General features: G+C 31.9%; 3 protein-coding genes across 8 annotated transcripts; all 3 read left to right on the forward strand.

Moving 5' to 3' along the window:
- The first annotated feature begins 499 nt into the window (after nt 1-499).
- Nucleotides 500-5,407, forward strand: LOC123199469 (RNA-binding protein 1-like). Of its 4 annotated transcripts, none has more exons than XR_006498385.1 (4): nt 500-861; nt 1,157-2,163; nt 3,311-3,393; nt 5,184-5,407. XR_006498385.1 is itself a non-coding variant. In XM_044614492.1 (3 exons), exons 1-2 carry the CDS (start codon nt 637-639, stop codon nt 2,129-2,131), a joined length of 1,200 nt encoding a protein of 399 aa, XP_044470427.1. In that variant the 5' UTR covers nt 501-636; the 3' UTR covers nt 2,132-2,163; nt 3,360-3,636. The 4 variants fall into 4 exon arrangements, 2 of the variants coding, with proteins under 2 accessions (XP_044470427.1, XP_044470426.1); XR_006498384.1 differs by having other exon boundaries at nt 501-861; nt 3,360-3,393; XM_044614492.1 differs by lacking the exon at nt 5,184-5,407 and having other exon boundaries at nt 501-861; nt 3,360-3,636.
- A 2,236-nt stretch (nt 5,408-7,643) lies between these two features.
- On the forward strand, nt 7,644-8,552 carry LOC123199472 (short-chain dehydrogenase PC-15-like). Its single transcript, XM_044614495.1, has one exon. It carries the CDS (start codon nt 7,644-7,646, stop codon nt 8,481-8,483), a length of 840 nt encoding a protein of 279 aa, XP_044470430.1. The 3' UTR covers nt 8,484-8,552.
- A 5,707-nt stretch (nt 8,553-14,259) lies between these two features.
- LOC123199467 (AP2-like ethylene-responsive transcription factor ANT) lies at nt 14,260-18,239 on the forward strand. 3 transcript variants are annotated; one of them, XM_044614490.1, is made up of 9 exons: nt 14,260-15,159; nt 15,315-15,927; nt 16,096-16,178; nt 16,324-16,332; nt 16,421-16,509; nt 16,591-16,676; nt 16,753-16,803; nt 16,887-16,963; nt 17,424-18,239. In XM_044614490.1, the coding sequence occupies exons 1-9, from the start codon at nt 14,847-14,849 to the stop codon at nt 18,035-18,037; spliced, it is 1,935 nt and encodes a 644-aa protein (XP_044470425.1). In that variant the 5' UTR covers nt 14,260-14,846; the 3' UTR covers nt 18,038-18,239. The 3 variants fall into 3 exon arrangements, with proteins under 3 accessions (XP_044470425.1, XP_044470423.1, XP_044470424.1); XM_044614488.1 differs by having other exon boundaries at nt 14,265-15,159; nt 15,303-15,927; XM_044614489.1 differs by having other exon boundaries at nt 14,271-15,159; nt 15,303-15,927; nt 16,603-16,676.
- The last annotated feature ends 2,986 nt before the right edge of the window (nt 18,240-21,225 follow it).

Raw genomic sequence — 21,225 nt, forward strand, 5'->3', positions numbered from 1 at the left:
TATTTTTATTTTTACTCCTTACAAAGAATTTTAATAGAATAGTAGATATTTAGGGTTTTAAAATTTACAAATGAAAATTTGGGATTACACTAAACTTTGGGTGGGAATAAGTCTTTTGGCCTTAAAATAATAATATTCCCGTCTTAAATTCTTAATATAAGTTTTTTTCTTAGGTCAATATTTAGATGTGCATATTGTTTGATAAGTAATATTGTATGCACAATTTTTTGATATAAATAATAATATATTATTAAATAATTAAAAATTAAAAAAATATATCTAATTATATAATAATATATTATTATTTATATATATAAATTATACATATAATTTTATTATCATTTGATATTAGAATTTTTAAGGTTAATATTTATTGGAAGTCATATTTCTTTTCCCGGAGGTTTATCTCATCATTGAAAATAAATGAAATTACAATTCCACCCTTCTCAGTTTCAAGTTACAACTGGGGTTAAAAGGACAAAAGAGAATACATAAAAATGGGATGTTTGAGTTTGATTGCGTTGTGAACTCTTTAATTAAAACCAGAAGCATAAAAGCAGAGAATTAATATTGGCAACAAACTTTCACTTTTCTTCCTCTGTTTTTCAGTTTCAAGTGTTCTCTGTTTCAGAGGCCATGGATGTCTCTGAGAAAACAAAGTTGTTTGTGGGGGGTGTCTCGAAAGAGACTACTGAAGAAACACTGAGGCAACACTTTAGTAGGTTCGGTGAAGTAGAAGAATCTTTGATTATCAGAGACCGCTTCACTGGCATTGCACGAGGGTTTGGTTTTGTTACATTTACCAGCCCTTTCATGGCTACAGAGGCCCTGCGAACTCAGCATTTTATTCTTGGGAGAAAGGTTAGTTTAAAAGGAAGTTACTTTACTCTTTCCTGTGAATTTTGCATCTGGGGTTTGGTTCGTTTTAGCTTCATTCTGTGATGTACCATGATTATGTATGTGGATCTTAAGGCTTTGTTCTCATGGTATCTCTACTACATTTATCGTGATTTTATATTTTTTTATTATATAGTTTTTGGTATGATTTTGTGGTTCAGTTTTGTTGGTTTTTAGGTTTCTTCTTTTCTGATTCTCTTATTGTTCTTGGTATTTGGTATTTTATTATGTAATTAATATGAATTTTTGGACATAATAGGTTGATGTTAAACCGGCAAACAGTAAAAATGATAGGCTGGAACGTTCAAGTGTTTATGGTAGTGATGTGAAAGGTTATACTCAATCTAGTAAGAAGATTTTTGTGGGAGGTTTGCCACATAACTTAACCGAAGAAGAGTTTAAAAGTTACTTTGAGTGTTTTGGTAAAATAACAGATGTGGTCATAATTTCAGACAAAGAAAATCAAAGATCAAGAGGCTTTGGTTTTGTCACATTTGATTTAGAGGAAGCTGTAGATCATGTGTTGCAGAATAGTTTTTATGAACTAAAACATAAAAGGGTTGAGGTTAAGCGAGCCGAGCCTAAAGATAGGAATGAGAATTATGTGAATTATTATGACTGTTATAGTACAGGTTTGGCTTCTGGTTATTCTGGCTATCCTGGCTTTCAAGCTCAAGCATATTATGATTACTCTTACCTTCAGAATGCATATGCTTCACCGATTGCTTCATCTACCCATGCTCTATTTGGGAATCCTCAGTTTCAATATCAACATCCGCCTTACTATCCTCCTTATTATCCTCATTATTACTTTGGTGATGGAGATATGTATAGGAATAGCCAACATGGTGGTATTGGACTATACATGAATGGTCAGCCAGGTGGAACTGTTGACAGGACTTGTCTTAATGGAAACTTGGTTGAAGAATGTGAAAGTGGTACTAATAACTCAATTAGAGTTCAAAGTAAGGCCAACTCAAGTAGAAATAACAGTAGCAATGGTGAGATTGAGGAGTGTGAGAGTCGTAGTAATAACTCAATTAGATGTCAGGGAAGAGGCAACTTAAGTGGAGATAACAATGGTGATAGCGAGATTGATGGTCCAGCAGGTTTGAAAGATAGCTTATCTGATCATCAAAGTGAAGATATAGATAGTCAACAAAATGGAGAGACTGATGATGTCATTGTTCAAAAAGTAGTGTTGCAGAGGCAATCATCCCAGAGTTCTTGTTGACACTCTTAGTCATCCATTTGACAGTCAATCAGGTCAGTGTAAAATTTGTGCTCGTTTGCATTTGAAAAATTGTTTTCTAAACTTTTCTTGAACTGATGTTAAATTTAGCCTTTGCTTCTTCAAGCTTTGTGGCATGCTTGAAATTAACATATGTGAAGTAACTAACTTAGGATTTCAGTATTTACCTTTAATTGAAATTAGATGCCTTATGTTGGAGTTTAAGTACTATTAGGTTAATCATGTGTTAACTTTAGTTTTTAAATCAAGTGGCTACGATGGTGTCAAAAGAAAATTGACCAAGTGGTCTTGTATTTGAACTGTCTTATTTTGTAAATCCAGTTCTATATTCTGTTCACATGAGATGACATATCAAAACTTAAGTTCTGCTGGGAGCCCCTTATTATCAATTTGAGCATTTTGTTCAAGTGGTTACTTAGGGCCTTAGATGTTATCTGAGGTGATAGAAGAATCATAACCATGTTTCTCTTTTAAAACCATTGATACTAGGGTGGTGGACCTTTTGTAGTCGTCAGCTGTGATAGGTAAATGTGCTTTAATAGAGTTTTCATTTATATTGAAATCTTCAAATATTCATATTTTATTTGGCCTCGTTGTTCTGGATAGTAGTGACAAATAAATTTTCCATCATAAGACCTTGTATATTGTAGTTACCTTCCTCTTCTCATTTTGTTTATAATTTTTTTTCTTAATTCTCAACCATATTGAAACTGTGATCAGAAATAAATGCTTGCTAGTAGACTTTGATAGCCACAAAAATGGTAGCCCATTTTCTCTAATAATACAATGTATTAAAACCATTCATTTTTCGGGAAAACCCTTGATAAAAATCATTTGTTTATAAAATGTGGCATTGATACAATAAAATAAGAAATCTCATATTTATACAAAGATATGTGAAAAAATCAATTTAAATACTCTCATATGAAACATTCTTAGAATAGTACCTGTCTCCTTTTTCAATCCTACCTAATCTCACCAATCTAATGGCATGAAATTCTTGGTATACCTTTCATTTGTGCTATACTTACACCTTATAATAACATGGGAAGTTTAAAAATGGTAACAAAAACTAAATAAGAAGTTTGGATTTGGTATTGTTACAATCTCTGTTTGTTGTTTCAGTTCTAAATTCTGTAATCATCTCTGGACTTTTGTTAGGAGATTTTTTGGAAGTGCAAAGATGACCCTTTGACTCAATTTATTGCAGTACTAAATGGCAAGCATGTGGGCAGTGATACTATGTAAGTGAGACTTACTTCATCATAAAGGATAGTTTGAAAGGAGTTAACCTGGCCCAACTTGGTGTTGATGCACAGCCTACTTGAGTTTCCCATCTTGGACTGGCCATTTAATAGTACCTAAAGCTCAATAGGAACAAAAATATATAAATTTGTTTAGTTCTAGCCACTAACATTTTCTTTGATTTGATCTTGTTTGTTTGTCTTTCTTTCTTATTAATTTGAGTGTCACATCTTGGACTTGCATTTTGATAAGATTTTTAAGTAAGCTCAACCCATAGCTGAAAATGAATATATTAAAGAGAAAGAAGATTTTATTGCAATATCCCCTTAAGGTAAACCTAGTTACACTTTCTCCTTCTCTTGATATTAGGATGGGCATCTAATTGAATATGTTAAAAAAATTTAAAAAAAAAGGATCTTTTCTCTTTCCTTTCCTCCAATAAAAATGATACAACTCTTACCTTTGAAAACTTAGGTTTTTTTATTTGTTTGATTTAGTGTTTTTTTAAGATTTTATAGTTATATGGTTCAATCTTTTATTAAGGTTTGAAATATAAATATTTTATAAATCCTAAGTTGTATTTATTTTTATTATGATTTTATAACCTTAATAAGGAATATGAGATTCATTATTTTTAAAATCAAGGACTGCTTAAAGATTTATCTCTCATCTTTATTTACAAATTCTTTTATGGGATATGTTTTATAAATGATTCTCTTTTGATATATATATGTATATATAATAAAATTATAAACCACATATTAATATGCTTTTCAAAAGAAATATAAAATCAAAAAGTTGTTGATGACCCCATGTTACGTTGTAAAGAATGATTGTAACATAGTAGATCTTCGGCCGCATTTGCAGATGGGTTTGAGCTTCTGGAATTGGAATTTTGACATTGATGTGATTGGTGGTTTGTGCCATTCCAATATTTTTATGTGCTCCTATATAAAACTTGTGTTTGGTTGTGTTCAAAGCATTTAGAAGAAACAACAATAATAAGGAATGAATGAGAAAGAATGTATTTTGTTTATTTGAGCTTTTGTATTTATAGTTGGCCAAACTGATTGCTATAGGCTGAATGAAAAAATAATGGTTGCTTACTTAGTGTCATTTCTCTATAAAATTTGATTGATACAGTGGGGGTATTTTAGTGTTTTGGAAGGTCATGAAATTGTCTCATTTTAGAAAGTGTACCTTGGGGTTATTCTGGTGCATATTAGCTATTTCAATAGTCTTTTTATGTTAGATGGCAGTAGGTGGCATAATTATTGGTGTTGACTAGTTTGGGGATTATGGCTGTTTCTAAAACATAAGGGGTTAATGTGATATTTAAGCTTATTGTAGGGGCAAATGAAACCCGAGAAATAATTATAAAGGAAGATATGTATGTAACACTAGTATATTACTAGGGAGTGTACCTAAGATTAAATGTATGTTTTTCTTTGTCAACCACAATTAATGCATATTTGATTTTTTTGTTATTATATTAGTGTAGAGTCACACATTCTCAGACTTGCTTGTATCATCCATATAGAGGATCCTCTAATTGAAAAGATCCATCAACTTGATACAAAGAGAAAGGTTTATCTTTTTATTTAGTCATTCAGTTAAACCAATGATGGAATTAATGACTGAGATCTTTGTTATTGTATATTCTTTTTACCCATATTACTCAGTTGAAATACTTTGATCATATTTGACCAAGATCATCTTACTCAACCATGCAGTTGATCTATTTCTTGTTCATTATAGGTGCTTATGATTTAGCCTTTTGATGTTACAGGTATTTTAGTGGTATCCAAATTTATATAAAACATACACTCATGTGAGAAAGCAGCAAGGAAAGGCGAAAACATTTGCATGCAACTGGCAATATTGTACAGATAAAACCTAGCAAACTTTTGTTTATCTATTTGCAATTTAGTCCATACACATTGACCTTTCAGAAGTATTTATAAATTGAATGATTAAATATAATGATTATTTGGTTGTGTTGTTTTGTTTTTACCTTTCATCAACCTAAATTTTGTTATAATTTCCATTTTCCCTTTTCACTAATTTATCGGATACATATGCATATTGAAGGGGAATTATTATCATTTTAGATGAACAACAAATGCTTGTGAGTTTCTGCCTTGTAAATATGGGATAAATGTGTGAGATGACTGTCCTTTTCCTTACATTTTAGTTCAAATTTGTCTCACAACATTTAGTATTAAACCCAAATGCCAAAACAAAGTCTGCAATTCTCTTTCCTCGTCCTTTTGTAGAAATGCAAAAATGAGAAAAGCAAATCAATCCATATTTCCAAGGATTTTGTTAGTTGACATGAAATTAATCAAGATGTGTTAAGGGGTCTTGGATTGTTGCTTGAAAGAAACCCATCGACACATTACACGCATATACAGACATATATATGTATATATTTATATATTTACTTGATTTCATTTGCTTTGTTTGCGCCCTCTTTTCAGGGCCATATGGGTTCCCTAGGAATGAGAGTAATTTGGTGATTGTTGCTTTGTGGCTTGAATTCAATTAGTGGATAGGGTTTGCTAGCTGCTGCCTTTCATTCTATATCTCAAGGGTTTAATCTTTCTGTGAAACAAAAACTTCTAGGGCATATCTTATAACCAGGGCTACAACACTACCAGAGTTTAGATTTAGAGTTGTCACAGCCTTTTAACAGCTTATATTTTGAAGAAAGTGTCAAAGAATAAAAAGAAATATATTTTCTATAGAATGCAACTGTCTAAAGTAGCTGTAGAAAGAATCTTATCTTTGAATGTGACATTCCTGTGACATTACAGAGATGAGAGACAACTGGAGAGATTGTAAAGTGGGTTAGAGAAGAGTTATGAGGTTTAGAGTTTGCAGGGAACTGGCATGGATGGTTTAATTGAGGATGCACTTTATTGGTGTGAAATTTGACTCTCCCTATAAAAAAGGTATAGAAGCCAATCATCTTTTAATCCATTGCTACCATATAGCACAAACACTGTTCTGTTGTCACTCTCAGACGGGTTGCTATCTACACTGTGCTTTTTTCCTCATGGCTGCTTCTGTGATCTTATTAAGATTTTGTTTGGATTTTTTGTTCCCCATGTGAATTACTTACCAAACCCCTTCTTCATTTAATGGCATTACTCAGTTTTAATGTTTACTGTGTTTATGTGAAAATGACAAGCTCTTGCCTTCAATAGGTAGCTAGCTTGAGTGGCCAAGAAAAGGAATTCAAAGTAGTGTTTTTAAAACTGAACTAGATTCGCAGTTTGATTGGTTAAATCGTGAATCAGTTTATAACCTAATTCAATTTCACAATCCAGTCTGATTTATTTATAAATATTGATTGGTTTGAAATTCAGTTAAATTCGGTAAATCTGTTGAACCGGAAAAACTATATAAAACTAATAAAACAAAATTTATATAATACTACACAAATTTTATCTTATTAAAACTTAAAAAAGTTACAATTTATAAGATCTTAATTGAATTAATGATAAATTTGTATTTCTTTTTTTTCCTTATCTATGTAATAGAAGGCCAATTGTTTAATTAATATATTTGAAATTATATTTTATATATTTTATATGTTTTATATCTAAAAAATGTAGTAAATATTTGACACTATTGAAGAAATATATAATAATTTGGTAATAGGTTAAGTTGATGGCTTGTCCGGTTGAATTGATTGAACCGTAAACCAATAGAATAACCGGTTCAACCATTAGTTTGATTTTAAAAACATTGATTCCAAGCATGAGAGAAATATTCAAATTTTTTTCGATAATATTTCAAGATTAAACTTTTAACTTATTTGATACAGTAGTTATGAGATTAATTATTGGATTCAAGATTTTACCTGTTTAGAGTGTCAATTCAATCTTGAAAAGTGGTTTATTTCAAATAAAGTTTTCTCGTTAACAAAAAAAGAGAGAGAGAGAGAGAGAGAGAAGTTCTACCTCATCACTTTGAAAATGCGAAAACACCCTTGACAACTCTTTAATTTATAGCAAAAATGGACCGCTATGAACAATCCAAGTAGCAAAAATGCAATTACTAACGTCAATTTAAATGATCCGTAAGGCCGGAGCTGGCCAATCTTGATTATAACAAGTATATGCTGCAGCATATGCCTAAAACCATTAACAAGACACTATTGACGGATCTGGCATGGGACTTTCTAATTGCTTATAAGAATGAAGGGTAATCTTTTTTTTTTAGCAAAATAAGAATAAGAAACATGAGTGATCCCAAGGTGGTTCTAGTCACCGGCAGTGCCAAAGGCGGCATTGGTTATGAGTACTGCAAGGCATTCGCAGAGCAAAACTGCCATGTCGTGGCGTCCGACATCCCTCAACGCATGAACGATATGGAAGAACTTAGTTCGGAAAGAATTGAAACGATCGAGCTAGATGTTACATCAGATAAAAGTGTATCATCAGCAGTGGAAAAAATCATATCCCAGTATGGTCACATTGACATTTTGATTAATAATGCAGGGATAGGAAGCACAGGTCCACTAGCAGAACTTCCCCTAAACACAATAAGGCAGGCTTGGGAAATTAACACAATGGGGCAGCTGAGATTAGTGCAACAAGTTGTGCCCCATATGGCCTCAAGGCGCAGCGGGAGCATAGTAAATATAGGAAGCGTTGTGGGGCGAGTGGCGACGCCATGGGCAGGTTCTTATTGTGCTAGCAAGGCCGCAGTTGATGCGATGTCTAATACTTTGCGCCTGGAGTTGAGGCCTTTTGGTATTAATGTAGTGCTTGTGTTGCCTGGTGCTATAAGATCAAATTTAGGTAGTAATAACGTGGAACGATTGAGGAATTATGACTGGAAACTTTATAAAGATTTTACGGATTCTATCGCGGAGAGAGCAAAAGCTTCGCAGGGCAGTAAAGCGACGGATGCTACTGTTTTTGCAAGGCATGTAGCAAAGAAAGTTCTGAGTCATAAACCTCCCAAACAGATTGTATTTGGTCACATGACTGGTTTGTTTGCAGTTCTTCAATGGTCTCCCCTTTGGGTTAGAGACTTGTTCTTTTCCACTCGTTTCAACTTAAACAAGAAACTATAATTTCATGTGTCATAAATTTCATATGTGGAAGAGTTGTTATTAGTTGAGGGAGTTAAATGGAATGGACTTAATAAAGAAAGTTTTTCAGCAAGTCTTAAATCCTTTGCTTTACAAATTATGACCCCAATCCATGAAACCTGCAGAATCCAACAATAACTATGCTCAACAACAAGAAACCAAGGGGATTAAGAATTTAGCTTTATTGGTAACTGATACGAACCCAATGATAATCAAAGAGATCTAATATTAATATTCACATGAACCAACTCAAGAAAGTTTAACAACCAAGTTCAAACACGTAAAAACTGTGACCCAATGATTATATGAACCACAAACTAGAGGTATATTGAAGAAGTTAGGACGTCACTCCCAAGAAAGAGTTGAGAATGTGGGAGATATGCTTTTTTTCATCTTCTTTGCTTTGACCCAAATCATTGGTCCCCTCAAATTCAATGGATCATGCCGCTGCTTTGGCGAGTTCTTTGCTGACTTCCTTGGTCTCCATCAGTAATTTATGCAGACTTTATTTTAAGTTCTTGTAATTGTAATAGTAAATAAATTGAAAGATGCTAAAACGAGGCAACATTGTAATTTCCAATCCGTTTCCTTAATTTGGCACTGCAAAAATTACAGAACCCAGGAGTCACTTTCTACCCAATTTTATTTTTTTTTTAAATAAAGGTTTTATATCATTGTTAAATTATCACCTATGATACCAGCAAAAGAAGGTTGTGGAACAATTTTCAAGAACTTGTTTTTGAGTGGAACCCAACAACATTAGGCTTAAATAAATTCAACTATGATGCATATATTTATGAAGTTAACAGCAAGTTTTCTGGTATGAATCCAATGCTATAACCAGAGCAGAGAGGGCAAAAGGGTCTTTACACAGCAGAGAGAATTGGGCTGAAACTCAAATCTAATAAAGGTGAATGACAGGCCCTATTAAAAGCAGACAATTGAAGATAAAAGAGGCACCACCAACCGAGCCTTCCCCATCTGTTTCCCACCAACGAAATGGTGAAGGTTGATAATGAAAGAAAGAAAAGCAAAATTTGCTGAGGCACCCACAGAGCTCTTTTGTTAGACCATGCACTATTTCTAGTAATATGTCATTGGTGGATTTACTCATCATTACTACAATAACAAAGAAAATCAATCTCTTTTCTCTTCTCCTTCATTTTTGCCTTACTTCTCAACTTCTTTCCCTCCCTTCCCTAAGTCTCCCACACATTCTTTTCAAACCCCATCATTCTTCCTAGAAAATCTGTCTCCATGAACTTGGTCATGCAAATTTGCATGCAGCATATTGTAACGTATTTTATTTTTAGGTTTTGCAGCTTGTCTAAATATTTTTGAAAACTCATAGACTATTTAACTAATCTTAACTTTCAGAATTTTCAACTGATAAATAATACACATATAAACCTAATATCTTTTTCATATTTATTGAAATAAAATTTGTTTAGAAGTGTTATAAAATACTAGTAAGATACTGAAACTACCCCTCCAAAACAAAACACACTCCTAAGCTAAACACAACAATATGGTGCAAAAAGAAATGCATGCCCTTTTGCATTTTTTATAGCAAACATCATCCTCTAAACTCTAAAATACAAATTTCCCGTATTAAGATTCATTAGTGTGCCCAGTTTTGGAAAGAAATTGATGAGTTTAATCTGGGAAATCAGAAGAAGTTTAATTATAGTTAGTATGATTAATTTTGTCATTAGCCCCAAACCCTATTGTTTGAATAATTAATATGAGAGCAATTACCACTGGTAAACAAAGATACGAAGAGCTTTCAAATGTTAGGTTTGATTTGAAAGTAGACCTAAAAGAATTTGAGAGGTATCGAGAGTTGGGTTAGCAATATTCTGCGAGTATTATAAGGCTTTAACGATAGAGAAGGACATAAAGCCTTTCATTCTACCAAAAGCATGCTCTTTCAAGGGCCCCTTCAAGGAATATTGATATAACTTTGAGTTAGACCTTATGTTATGTATATATCAAAGCTTTTGCTTACAGAATGGTGACCAGTGCCCACTCATGGGGCCTTTTTTTTGACCGGTATAAATTCAAGACCGATGCTATATGTGTATAGATTTATTATATAATTTAATTATAAAAATAATATATTATTATATAATTAAATATTATTTTATTTTTAATTTAAACATTATTTATGTATAAACATAATTTTATATATATTTAATAAAAATTTATAAATATAAACCATTTTTATATTTAATTAAAGATAAAAAAATATTAATATATTATTTTATTTATATATTTTTTCAAAAATTATGTTAAAATATTTTTAATTTATTATATTAATTAAAATAAAAAAGATTTTAATAATATTTTAATATATAAAATAAAATAATAATTATTTTATAATTAATAAAATAATATTAATAATAAAAAATTGAATAAACTTTTAATACGTCCATCCAACCTGATGCCATTCCCATCCGCTCATATTAAGAAGATTAGATTGATGATTTATGAATGATAAGACATGACAGACACAGAATTAGGACAGAGTCTTTGCTGTCTTTCCTTCCCTCCAATTTGGTCTGGGCGCCCCTACCTCTGGCTTTTTGTCTGGAGCCAGGTGTTGACTTTATCTAGGATCTAGATCATGCAGAATTAAAGATTTTTTCACTGTTTCTTTCTTCCACCTCAGTCAATAATTCTAAAGATCATTAGCGACGGCCTGACAAAAATCACCAACAAGTTCACTGGGCTTGCATGACCGGCAGGCTAAGTGACAAAACATGTAAAATTAATTTTATATATGATAAAATTAATTTAATTTAAAAATATGATTTGTTATTTAATTATTTATTAAAAATTTTAATTAATTATAAGTATGTAAATATTTAAAAAAATACTATTTACAATATGATTTAAAAGTTATTCAAACTACAATCTAAACTAAAAATAGTTTTTCAAAAATTTATTAATTTAAATTAAATTAAATCATAATTTTTATATAATTTAATCTGATTTTATAATTAAATTAAATTATATATACCTTTATCATATAAAAGAATTTAAATTTAAGATTCGATAAGTTTATATTAAAATTAAATACTTAATTTATACCGTATAATTAATTCAATTTTAAAATGTGATTCCACTGAGAGAGGAATCCTAAGTTCGGTTGGTTATGCTATTCACACGAGGGTACAGTAAGAAGAATAATATATGGATCATCAGCTGAAGAGGCTGACTTGTTTTATTAATTGTATAATAATAATAATAATAATGTAGTTATATTTTCTGATTTCATTTGCTTATTTGTTTTTTAACCCTTCAACACTCAATTCTAAGGGTGTATATAATTTGATTTGATACGGTTTACGACTTTTTAAATTTAAATTAAAAAATAATTTAAAAAATTTTCAAATCAAACTAAATTATTTTAAGTTTCAAATTAAACTGAAAAAATATGATTTAGTTTAGTTTAAATATATTAAAATTATTTATTTCAAAATATATACTATTTAATAAATTTAATTGAATTATAGTTTTCTATAATATAATATAAATATATACAATAAATATGAAATATATATACAATATACATATAAAAAATAAGTTGTATATTTAATTTTTTATTGAAAAATTATATCAAATATAATTATATATGTATTTTTTTTAACAATTTGGTTCCATTTGAAAATCACTCAAACTTAAACCTAAACTGAAAACAGTATTCTAAATATTTATCAACCCAAATCAAATCATAATTTTTAAGTAATTTGATTCAGTTTTAGGGTTTGAATCAAATTATACATATCCTCACCCAATTCATCATCCTTTATTTTTGTTCAATTTACACAAGTAATTAAAATTTTTTTTCGGTTTGTACAAGTAACTAAAATTTGCTGGCTCATAATTTTGGTATTAAATACAATACCACCCAAATGAAAAAAAAAAAAAAAAAAGGGATTTGGGCATGGAGTACTCTTATTTAAGGCAACTTAAGTTGCCAACAAAGATGCTGTTAGAGATCAGTTTGTTTCCTAGTTTTCTTGTGGTAAGGAAAAGAGGCCCTGCTACAGTATTTGATTTAATTCAGGCCGGAAGACTTTCTCCACACCCAAAGATTGCTTATCTCACAAGTTTTTATCTTTTAATTTTGAAAAACCCTTTTACCCACCTATATACGGTTAAAGTTAACCAAGTCTATTAGTTTTAAAATTTTATCTCATTTTTCTTTCATAAACCTTAAAAAGTAACCATTTCTCCATAGGCAAAAATTTTAAAAACAACATTTCTGACCTTAGGGTTTACTCTTCAATCTCCAACCGCTCCTCTAACGCCATCTTCGATGGTCTCTCCCTTCAAATGCATTATCTCCCTCTAACGATCTCTCTCTCCTTTGGCTGATGCTTCAAATTGAGAAGATAAAAAGTTTCATCGGGCCGACAAAGCTATTCGTCTTTCTAGATGAAGATAAGATTTATTGTCTGTCTTTCCAACTTGAATCGTCAATTAGAGGAAGGAGAGAACATGTCTAGAGATAGTGCCAGAGGAGCGACTAGAGATTGAAGAGTAAAACTTAAAGAGGAAAATATTGTTTTTTAAACTTTACTAAGAGAGAAAATTGTTAATTTGTAGGGTTTAAAGGTGAAAATGAAATAAAATTTTAGTTTATTTTTAATATTATAAATAAAATAATGATTTTACTTTTAAAACTAACATACTTAATAATTTATGAGTAGATAAAAGAGTTTTTCAAAAATTAAATAGTGAAAACTTTAGATTTAAGTAATTTTTGGGCAGGAATAAGTGCTTTTGCCTTTAATTAATCATAAAGCTGGTAAGAACTAATATAACAAATTTATGCAAACCCAACTCAGCCGATAAATTATTAATGTCACCAGCCCTTCTACACTATAATTGTAACCTTATACATGGGTGAAAATTTTAACCAACAATAAGTGTAAAAAGATTAAGATATGGGTAATTGAATTGACAAAACTCTAGTTGAATTGGAATTAGGGTTACAAATCGGATTAAGTTCGAACACCCTCTTGGGTCAAATTCAATTAAAATAAAAAATAATTCAGTTTGAGTTTGAGTGACATGAGTTCATTTAGAATTCATAATTCGAATCAATGATTTGAATTTATTGTTTGATTTAACTTAAATTCATAATTTGAATTTATAATTTATTAATAAAATGATATTATTTTATTCAAATAATAGATAAAATTATTAATTTAAATTGAATCGAATTATAAATCTAAATAATTAATTTAAATTATAAATTCAAATTTAAACTGAATTGAGTTATAAATTTAAATTATAAATTCAAATTATATTTAAATTAAATCAAATAAAATATTTCTTAACTCAAATTTAACATAATTTTAAAAATATCCAAATCAAATAAATTAAAATTAATCTAAACCAAATCAAACAAACTACCAAAATTAAATTGATTCCATTCGGATTTAACCGTCGCAAGAATTGACACATGTAATCGGATTATTATATTATGGAAGTGGTGATGTGGGTCGTGGCAGTGGCACATTGGAAGTTGTAAAGGATAAGGTAAAAATCCATCTGAGTATGACTTGGCGTGGTGTTAGTTAAACGCGGATTTCAGAAAACGGCGTCGTCTGTGATGATACTACTGCTGCGTAAAAATGGAAGAAGGCACCCATGTACGTAGCTATTTTTCTTGAGCTGCAAACCAGTAGGGCCAGATGAGAGAATTGTGAAATGACGGGATGGACAGTATGTCTTCTGCCTGTAGAAAATCTATTCAAAGCCTGAGAAACATTAAAGACTTTACTGTATGTAGTTGTGTGTTATATCAAATAGGCGCACCCACTAAGTCCACTGGTATTTTAAGCATAATGAATTACACAGAGAGAAGACAATAACATGGGTATTAACTGCTGGATTTTTGGGAGTATTGAGGTGTTTTGTATATCTCTAGCTGAGGTTTCGAGGGAAAAGATAAAGGAAGTCGAGGGAAGAGGAGCGTAGGGTAAAGCAAAAAATTAAAGAAGAGGTCTTTCTCATACACAGATCCCAATGGAATGCTGGATGGATGCCCGGCATTTGCTTGCTGGAACTCATTCTTTTTGTTTAGTTTAAAGGAACTTGCTTTGTTTTCTTTAGAAATCTTTTCAGTGTTAAGGAGAGAGAAAGATTTGTGCAGTAGTTTGGATTTGTTTAGTTGAGTCTTTAGATTTTGTCCAATCCTTCGTTCAACTAAGTTAAAAAAAAGACCTTAAGATTAGCTTTGAAAATGGGGTAAGTTGTTTATTTGTATCCAATGTTGAGATGTTTTGCAACAAGAGAAACTTGTCTAGAGGATAGCAACTTACAGAGAAGATGAAGTCCATTAACGATGAGGATAGCAACAATAACAACCATAACCTCAACAACAATGGCTGGTTAGGTTTCTCTCTTTCGCCTCACATGAAAATGGAAGTTACTTCTTCTTCCTCTTCTTGTTCTTCTCATATTCCTACAGCCATCCCAACAAGCTTTTTTCAACCCCCATTACAAAATTACGGCCTTTACTATGGCGTCGAAGTTGATCATCGAAATGCTGCCTTGTACCCTTCTTTGCCTGCCATGCCACTCAAGTCTGATGGCTCTCTTTGCTTAATGGAAGCTTTGACCAGGTCTCAACAGCCACAAGGTTAGGCTCAAACTTAAGTTCAACTAGCATTTTATTTTTTTCATCTAAAACGGTTGCTAAATTCTTCTTTGACAAATGAAAAATGTTAACATTATGCTTATTGAAACCTCTGGGCTATCTTGTCTTTGACTATTAATGTGAAGGAATGGTAACAGCAACTTCAACACCAAAACTGGAAGACTTCTTTGGTAGTACTTCCATGGGGACCCATCACTATGAAAGCAACGACCGAGAAGCTATGGCTCTTAGTTTAGACAGCAGTATCTATTTCAACCAAAGCCCTACTCACCAAAATCTCCTGAACCAACTCCACGAAAATTCCAGGCTCCAACAATATCAATGTTTTACTTCTTCCTATATGGGAGACAGAAAAGCTAAAGAATCCCTGGTCGCAGACTGCAACCTACACCTCCCAACAATGGAGGATGATGCTATGCATAGCATGAAGAACTGGGTTTCAAGGGACTATGAAACTGACCATGAAATGCAGCAGAAAATGGTCTATTGCATGAATGATAATGGATCTGAATCTAATAATATCGGTGCAATGTCATATATGAATTTACAGTCTTTGAGCTTATCTATGAGCCCTGGGTCACAGTCAAGCTGTGTCACTGCTTCACAGCAGCCCACACACACTATGACCGACTCCATCACCATGGAAACTAAGAAACGAGGACCCGACAAAGGGGATCAGAAGCAAACTGTTCATAGGAAATCGATTGATACATTTGGTCAGAGAACCTCTCAGTATAGAGGTGTCACAAGGTAATATTTTTCCTAATTCCTTTTTATTAAAAATATCTTTCTTTTATGTTATTTTGCCTATTATTATGCACACTAGTGTTTCTTCTGCCCTTTCTTACTCTATCTTGTCTTTTGTCTATATTTTCTTTAATATATTGTTCTGATTATTTCAAGTGCAATATTTTTCAGGCATAGATGGACTGGTAGATATGAAGCTCATCTATGGGATAATAGTTGCAAGAAAGAAGGGCAGAGTAGAAAAGGAAGGCAAGGTTAGTGAAGAAAATAAAGTGGCTTCTTTACTGTTGGCCACATGATTTTATTTACCTTCAGTGGCAATTATACTATATATATTACTGATTTTTGATGTTTTATGCTTGGCTGGGGTGCCCTTTGAATTCAATGATGGATTCTCAGTTTATCTGGGTAAGCCTTTTTTTATGTATGATTGTTATGTATTTTATTCTATTCTTTATTGCCATGTGATCAAGTAAATCCAAAATATTTATTTCAGGAGGTTATGATATGGAAGAGAAAGCTGCAAGATCTTATGATCTAGCTGCTCTCAAGTACTGGGGACCCTCAACACACATAAATTTCCCTGTAATGATCTTAGTTCATCTAACATATTCCTATACTTATAAAGGGCTTTTTCAACCTTTCTTACTAATTAATGTAATTAAGTTGCTTCATCAGCTGGAAAATTATCAACAGGAGCTTGAAGACATGAAGGGCATGACCAGGCAGGAGTATGTTGCTCACTTGAGGAGGTAAATCTTTGCATCTTTCTATACCATTGTAATATTCTTAAATTTTTTTTCTGAATAATTAAGCCCTTCTATGCAGGAAAAGTAGTGGCTTTTCTAGGGGAGCTTCAATGTACAGAGGAGTAACAAGGTCCTATTATTCTCCGTAGTTGCATTAGCTAATTCTGACTGTACACATGAATGCAATAATGATTTCTGATTTAATTTTAGCAGGCATCATCAACACGGACGATGGCAAGCTCGAATCGGCCGAGTTGCAGGAAACAAGGATCTTTATCTGGGGACATTCAGTGAGTTCTAATGAATCTTGAATGTCTTTGACAAAATTCCCGTATAGTTTACCGAATACTGTGTATTTTTTTCAACATTCAATCATTTTCTTTTGTTTGTTTACAATAACAATTGAGAGATCAGAAAGGATATGCTTTATGATCACTTCCAAAGGTTAATCTTTGAACCGCTCTTGGGATCTTTGAAACTCTTTTTAGTCACTGTTGATGTTACATAAGGCTGAACTTTTGGATTGCATATATAGTGCTTGTAGTCAGTGTAGACCAAGCTTTTGCTAAAGCTCGCCTGCTCAAAAAAAAAATAAAGCTGTTGTAAGGCTGTTGCTACACGTTTACTCATACAAAAAGATATTCCCACCTAAAGCTCAATTTAGTGGTGCTTTGCTAATTTAATTATCTGTTTTAATTTTGTTTTATCATTATCTAATTATGGTTTTCATTGAACTAATTAAAATTTCAGGCACTCAAGAGGAAGCTGCTGAAGCTTATGACATTGCTGCTATAAAATTTCGTGGGATAAATGCTGTGACAAACTTTGACATTACAAGGTATGATGTCGAACGAATCATGGCTAGCCCAACCCTTCTTGCAGGAGAACTGGCTCGGCGCAACAAGGACATTGATCCTGTTCGTGTTCTTGAGGTCACTAATCACAACAACCTTTCTGCTCATGGAGGCGACAGGTATCAATCGTCATCATCTCAGCAGCAACTTGAGCAGAAGTTGCCAATTATCATTGATAATTATAAGGCTCAAGCTTTCTCAATGGCAGCTGAAAGTGTGATGGGGATGGATACATTGAGCTCAGGTCAACAAGAGGTGGAGGATTCAACCAAGATGGGGAATCATTTATCAAGTGCCTCTTCGTTGGTGACCACATTGAGCAGCTCAAGAGAATGCACCCCAGATAGAAGCAGTGCCCCCCTGCAATATGCAATGCCTGGGTCAGCGGCCAAGATGTTCAACAGTCTAACAACCACAGTGAATTCTTGGATTCCTACTGCTGAGAGGAGGCCTCCTCCAATCTCCATGCCTTCCAACATGCCAGTTTTTGCCATGTGGACCGATTCGTAGAGCTCTCTTTTGATTTAGATTCAATATCTTTTTGCATGAACAAAACGGAAAGTTGAAGTGGGTGGGTGGGTTGTTGCTAGCTTAATGGTGGTTCATGTGGGACACCAGAAGAACCTAATTTCTAACTTTATCCTTTTAGCCTTATATATGTTATGAACATCTTCTTAAAAAGAAATGGTGGGGAGAAGCTTTTAAGACATTATGATTGGAGTCTATGAGATGATTTGCATGATATGGGATGACCCAATTTCATAATCAGATTCAACTTTATTCTTATTTTCTCAAGTACAGAGCCAGTTCAATATGTGTCCTCCATTAACATTTGGCAGAGATGTGATAGTCACCTGCCTTTTATCTTTGTTCACAGCAGCCCCTTTCTTCTGCAGAGGTAGAAGAAATATCCACCCCTATAATTCAATTCAATCCAATGGTTAAAAAACTCCATTCCCATGAGAACTTCTTTAAGGTCCAGCTTTCTGTATCCACTAACAGCTGTGAGAGTAACAGTACCATGTTCAGATGCAGGTTTCCATGACTGGTCAAAGCTTTGGAGCTGGAATTCTATAAATTATTTATCATGAATATGGTTGGTGAAACTGCTGTGCATTAAATTGTTCCAAGTAGAAATTGAAATAATGAGCATTAATGGATACTGAAAAATGGCGAAGCTTCACTTAAAGTTAACATGAATCCTGGAGAAACTCCATATCTATGCATATATAATTAATTAAGTTAATTACAAATAAATTATCTCACTGCTAAAACAAAACCTACAGAGCAGTAAGGCACTGAGATATCTTAAATAGGTAAAAAATTAGAAAACAAATGGTTCAACAAAATTAGCTTACCATTATAATTACACAAAAACTACATAAAGACACAAACATAGTTCCCTGCTTCAGGGCCTGCTAGTGTTATTATGGTATGGCCAATCCTCCTCCTTATGAAATTAATTGAACTGCAGAAATATATTAATACTTGTACAAGTTTCAACAGACTCCATTTTTATATATAATTAAAGAAAAATACAAAATTATGGTGGTAAGTATTTTGATTCGACCAATGTCATGTGAACACAGTTTCAAATACACAATTGGAAACATAAATAATGTGTTATTATATAATAATTAATGTTACTTTATTCTTAATTCAAAATTATTCAATATAGGAGTGTTCAAAAATATTTGATAACCAAATTGAACTGAAAAATAGGTTATTTGAAAAACCCATTCAGATATCAATTAAAACAGATAGAAAAACCGATTTGCCTATTTTTTACAACCGGTTAATTGAACCAAATTGAATCAATTTTGAAAAGAACAAATAAAAAATTAATAGATTATTGAATCTATTTAAAAATAATAATAAAATAGCATAATCTTTTAAATTTGGTACAAAATATAAAATTCAGTTCGGTTAATTAATACTTTCATTTCGATTAAAAATAGATTAATCTTTAAATTAGTTCGGTTTGAAAAGTTGTGAAACCAGTTCAAGTAACCGATTTTAAATACCTTTAATTTATTCATATAATAATATATTATTTATTTATTTAATTATATATTCAAAAATTATGTATATATAATTTTATTATTTCGATTTTCAGACCCCAAACAGGTTTGTGGAGAACATAAGTCAAATCACAATTCACTTTCGTTGACAAGAGAGTTTTCATCAAGTGATAAACATGCTTTTGCATGTAAGATTAAAGGCTTTTTGAGTGGAAAAAGTGTGATTTAGGAGATGATTATGAGTTGCCAAGATTGACAACTGATTTATTGCCACGGTTAGTGGCTGGTGAATTGTTCCGCAACTTGAACAACATTAAGATCTCAGTTTAAATGATAAAAGAAAAGATTTTATATATGAAAAAACATGAATTCAAATCTTCTTTAATAATATATTTAAATCAAACTCTTAACTTATTTGATTCAGTATTAGACTTAAGATTTATTTAGTTTAATATAATTGATTCGATCTAAAAAATGATACTCTAACTTGAATGGAGCTTAAAAAAAAAAGAAATTTCGATCTCACTTTACAAAAAGGATATACACAAAGAATAAGAGGATAATCTTAGCAGCCCTTTTGGGGCACACCAATTTTGACACAAACAATTTGTCCCTAGTAAACCAGTGATCTCTTGTGATTTAGATGCCTTTGGATGAAGTGGGCGTGTCTCATTCATGTCTTAAAAAGCAAAAGGCATAAACAAAATGAGTGGCCTAACTTAGGCTTAACCAGACAAAGAAATAATAAAACATGTAGCTGGGAATTATGCAGTAAATTGCCAAGTCAAAATGGTTTGTCAAAGGTAACATGTAATTGTGTTATGCAGGTAAGCTTACCCCTCGAGAATTATGTCTTAAGCAGTGTCTAACTACCAAGTGCCCAATATCAGGTAATGTATCTAGCATTATAACAAATTAACACATTATTAGAAGCGAGTAGATAACTCACACCACTTAGATGTATATTGTCACACAATTTGAATATATAAATGACAGATCTCATTCAAGAAGTGATTTAAATTGTTCAATTATGAATATACGTTCAACATAAGATAAAGTACTCAAACGAACCGAAATAGGTAATTGGGCATATTTATTACCATACCAACTAAGCAAACTATGTCGCATTTAAAGCAAAGTGGTTGTGCCGTTTCAATAATGCATTAATTATAAAGTGGTTAAGTTAATTATCTTAAAAATTCCTCTTATAATACTTTAACATCATTTAACTTCCGAAAGCAAAAATATTATTATAATGGTATACTAATGACACATTATAAAAAAGAATATTAAATAATAGTTTATGTATGTTTTGCTCTAATAATCGAACCACTTGCAAAGCCTCTTTATACTATTGTTTCATTGTTTTGTGTTTCATACACATAATCACTTTTTGTTGTAATTTTACCATAGCTCTCGTATAATATCTTTGGATTATTACATCATCAGATTAATGCAATTTTCGACATCGAATTTTTGGCTTTAAAAGTAGAGCCATTGAATTACTCTCTCAACTCAAGTTTTCCAACAAAGTTTTTTTTGAATATATTTTAAGAAAACATTCTTTTTAGCTCGCATCACCAAAATACCTCTAGAAACCTTACAACTGCCCAGGTTTAGCGGGATACTATAACCAACTATACCAAAGTAGTTGTTTCCCTCGTTAAAATGGTTGCT

Source organism: Mangifera indica, chromosome 16 (assembly GCF_011075055.1).
Source record: "Mangifera indica cultivar Alphonso chromosome 16, CATAS_Mindica_2.1, whole genome shotgun sequence".
Taxonomy (NCBI): domain Eukaryota; kingdom Viridiplantae; phylum Streptophyta; class Magnoliopsida; order Sapindales; family Anacardiaceae; genus Mangifera; species Mangifera indica.

Excerpts from the sequence above, each read along its gene's own strand:
- LOC123199469 (XM_044614492.1), top strand. The coding sequence starts at position 637 with ATGGATGTCTCTGAGAAAACAAAGTTGTTTGTGGGGGGTGTCTCGAAA. Across the intron at positions 862-1,156 it reads ATTTTATTCTTGGGAGAAAG|GTTGATGTTAAACCGGCAAA; the intron begins GTTAGTTTAAAA and ends TGGACATAATAG.
- LOC123199472 (XM_044614495.1), top strand. The coding sequence starts at position 7,644 with ATGAGTGATCCCAAGGTGGTTCTAGTCACCGGCAGTGCCAAAGGCGGC.
- LOC123199467 (XM_044614488.1), top strand. The coding sequence starts at position 14,847 with ATGAAGTCCATTAACGATGAGGATAGCAACAATAACAACCATAACCTC. Across the intron at positions 15,928-16,095 it reads CAGTATAGAGGTGTCACAAG|GCATAGATGGACTGGTAGAT; the intron begins GTAATATTTTTC and ends AATATTTTTCAG. Across the intron at positions 16,677-16,752 it reads TATGTTGCTCACTTGAGGAG|GAAAAGTAGTGGCTTTTCTA; the intron begins GTAAATCTTTGC and ends CCTTCTATGCAG.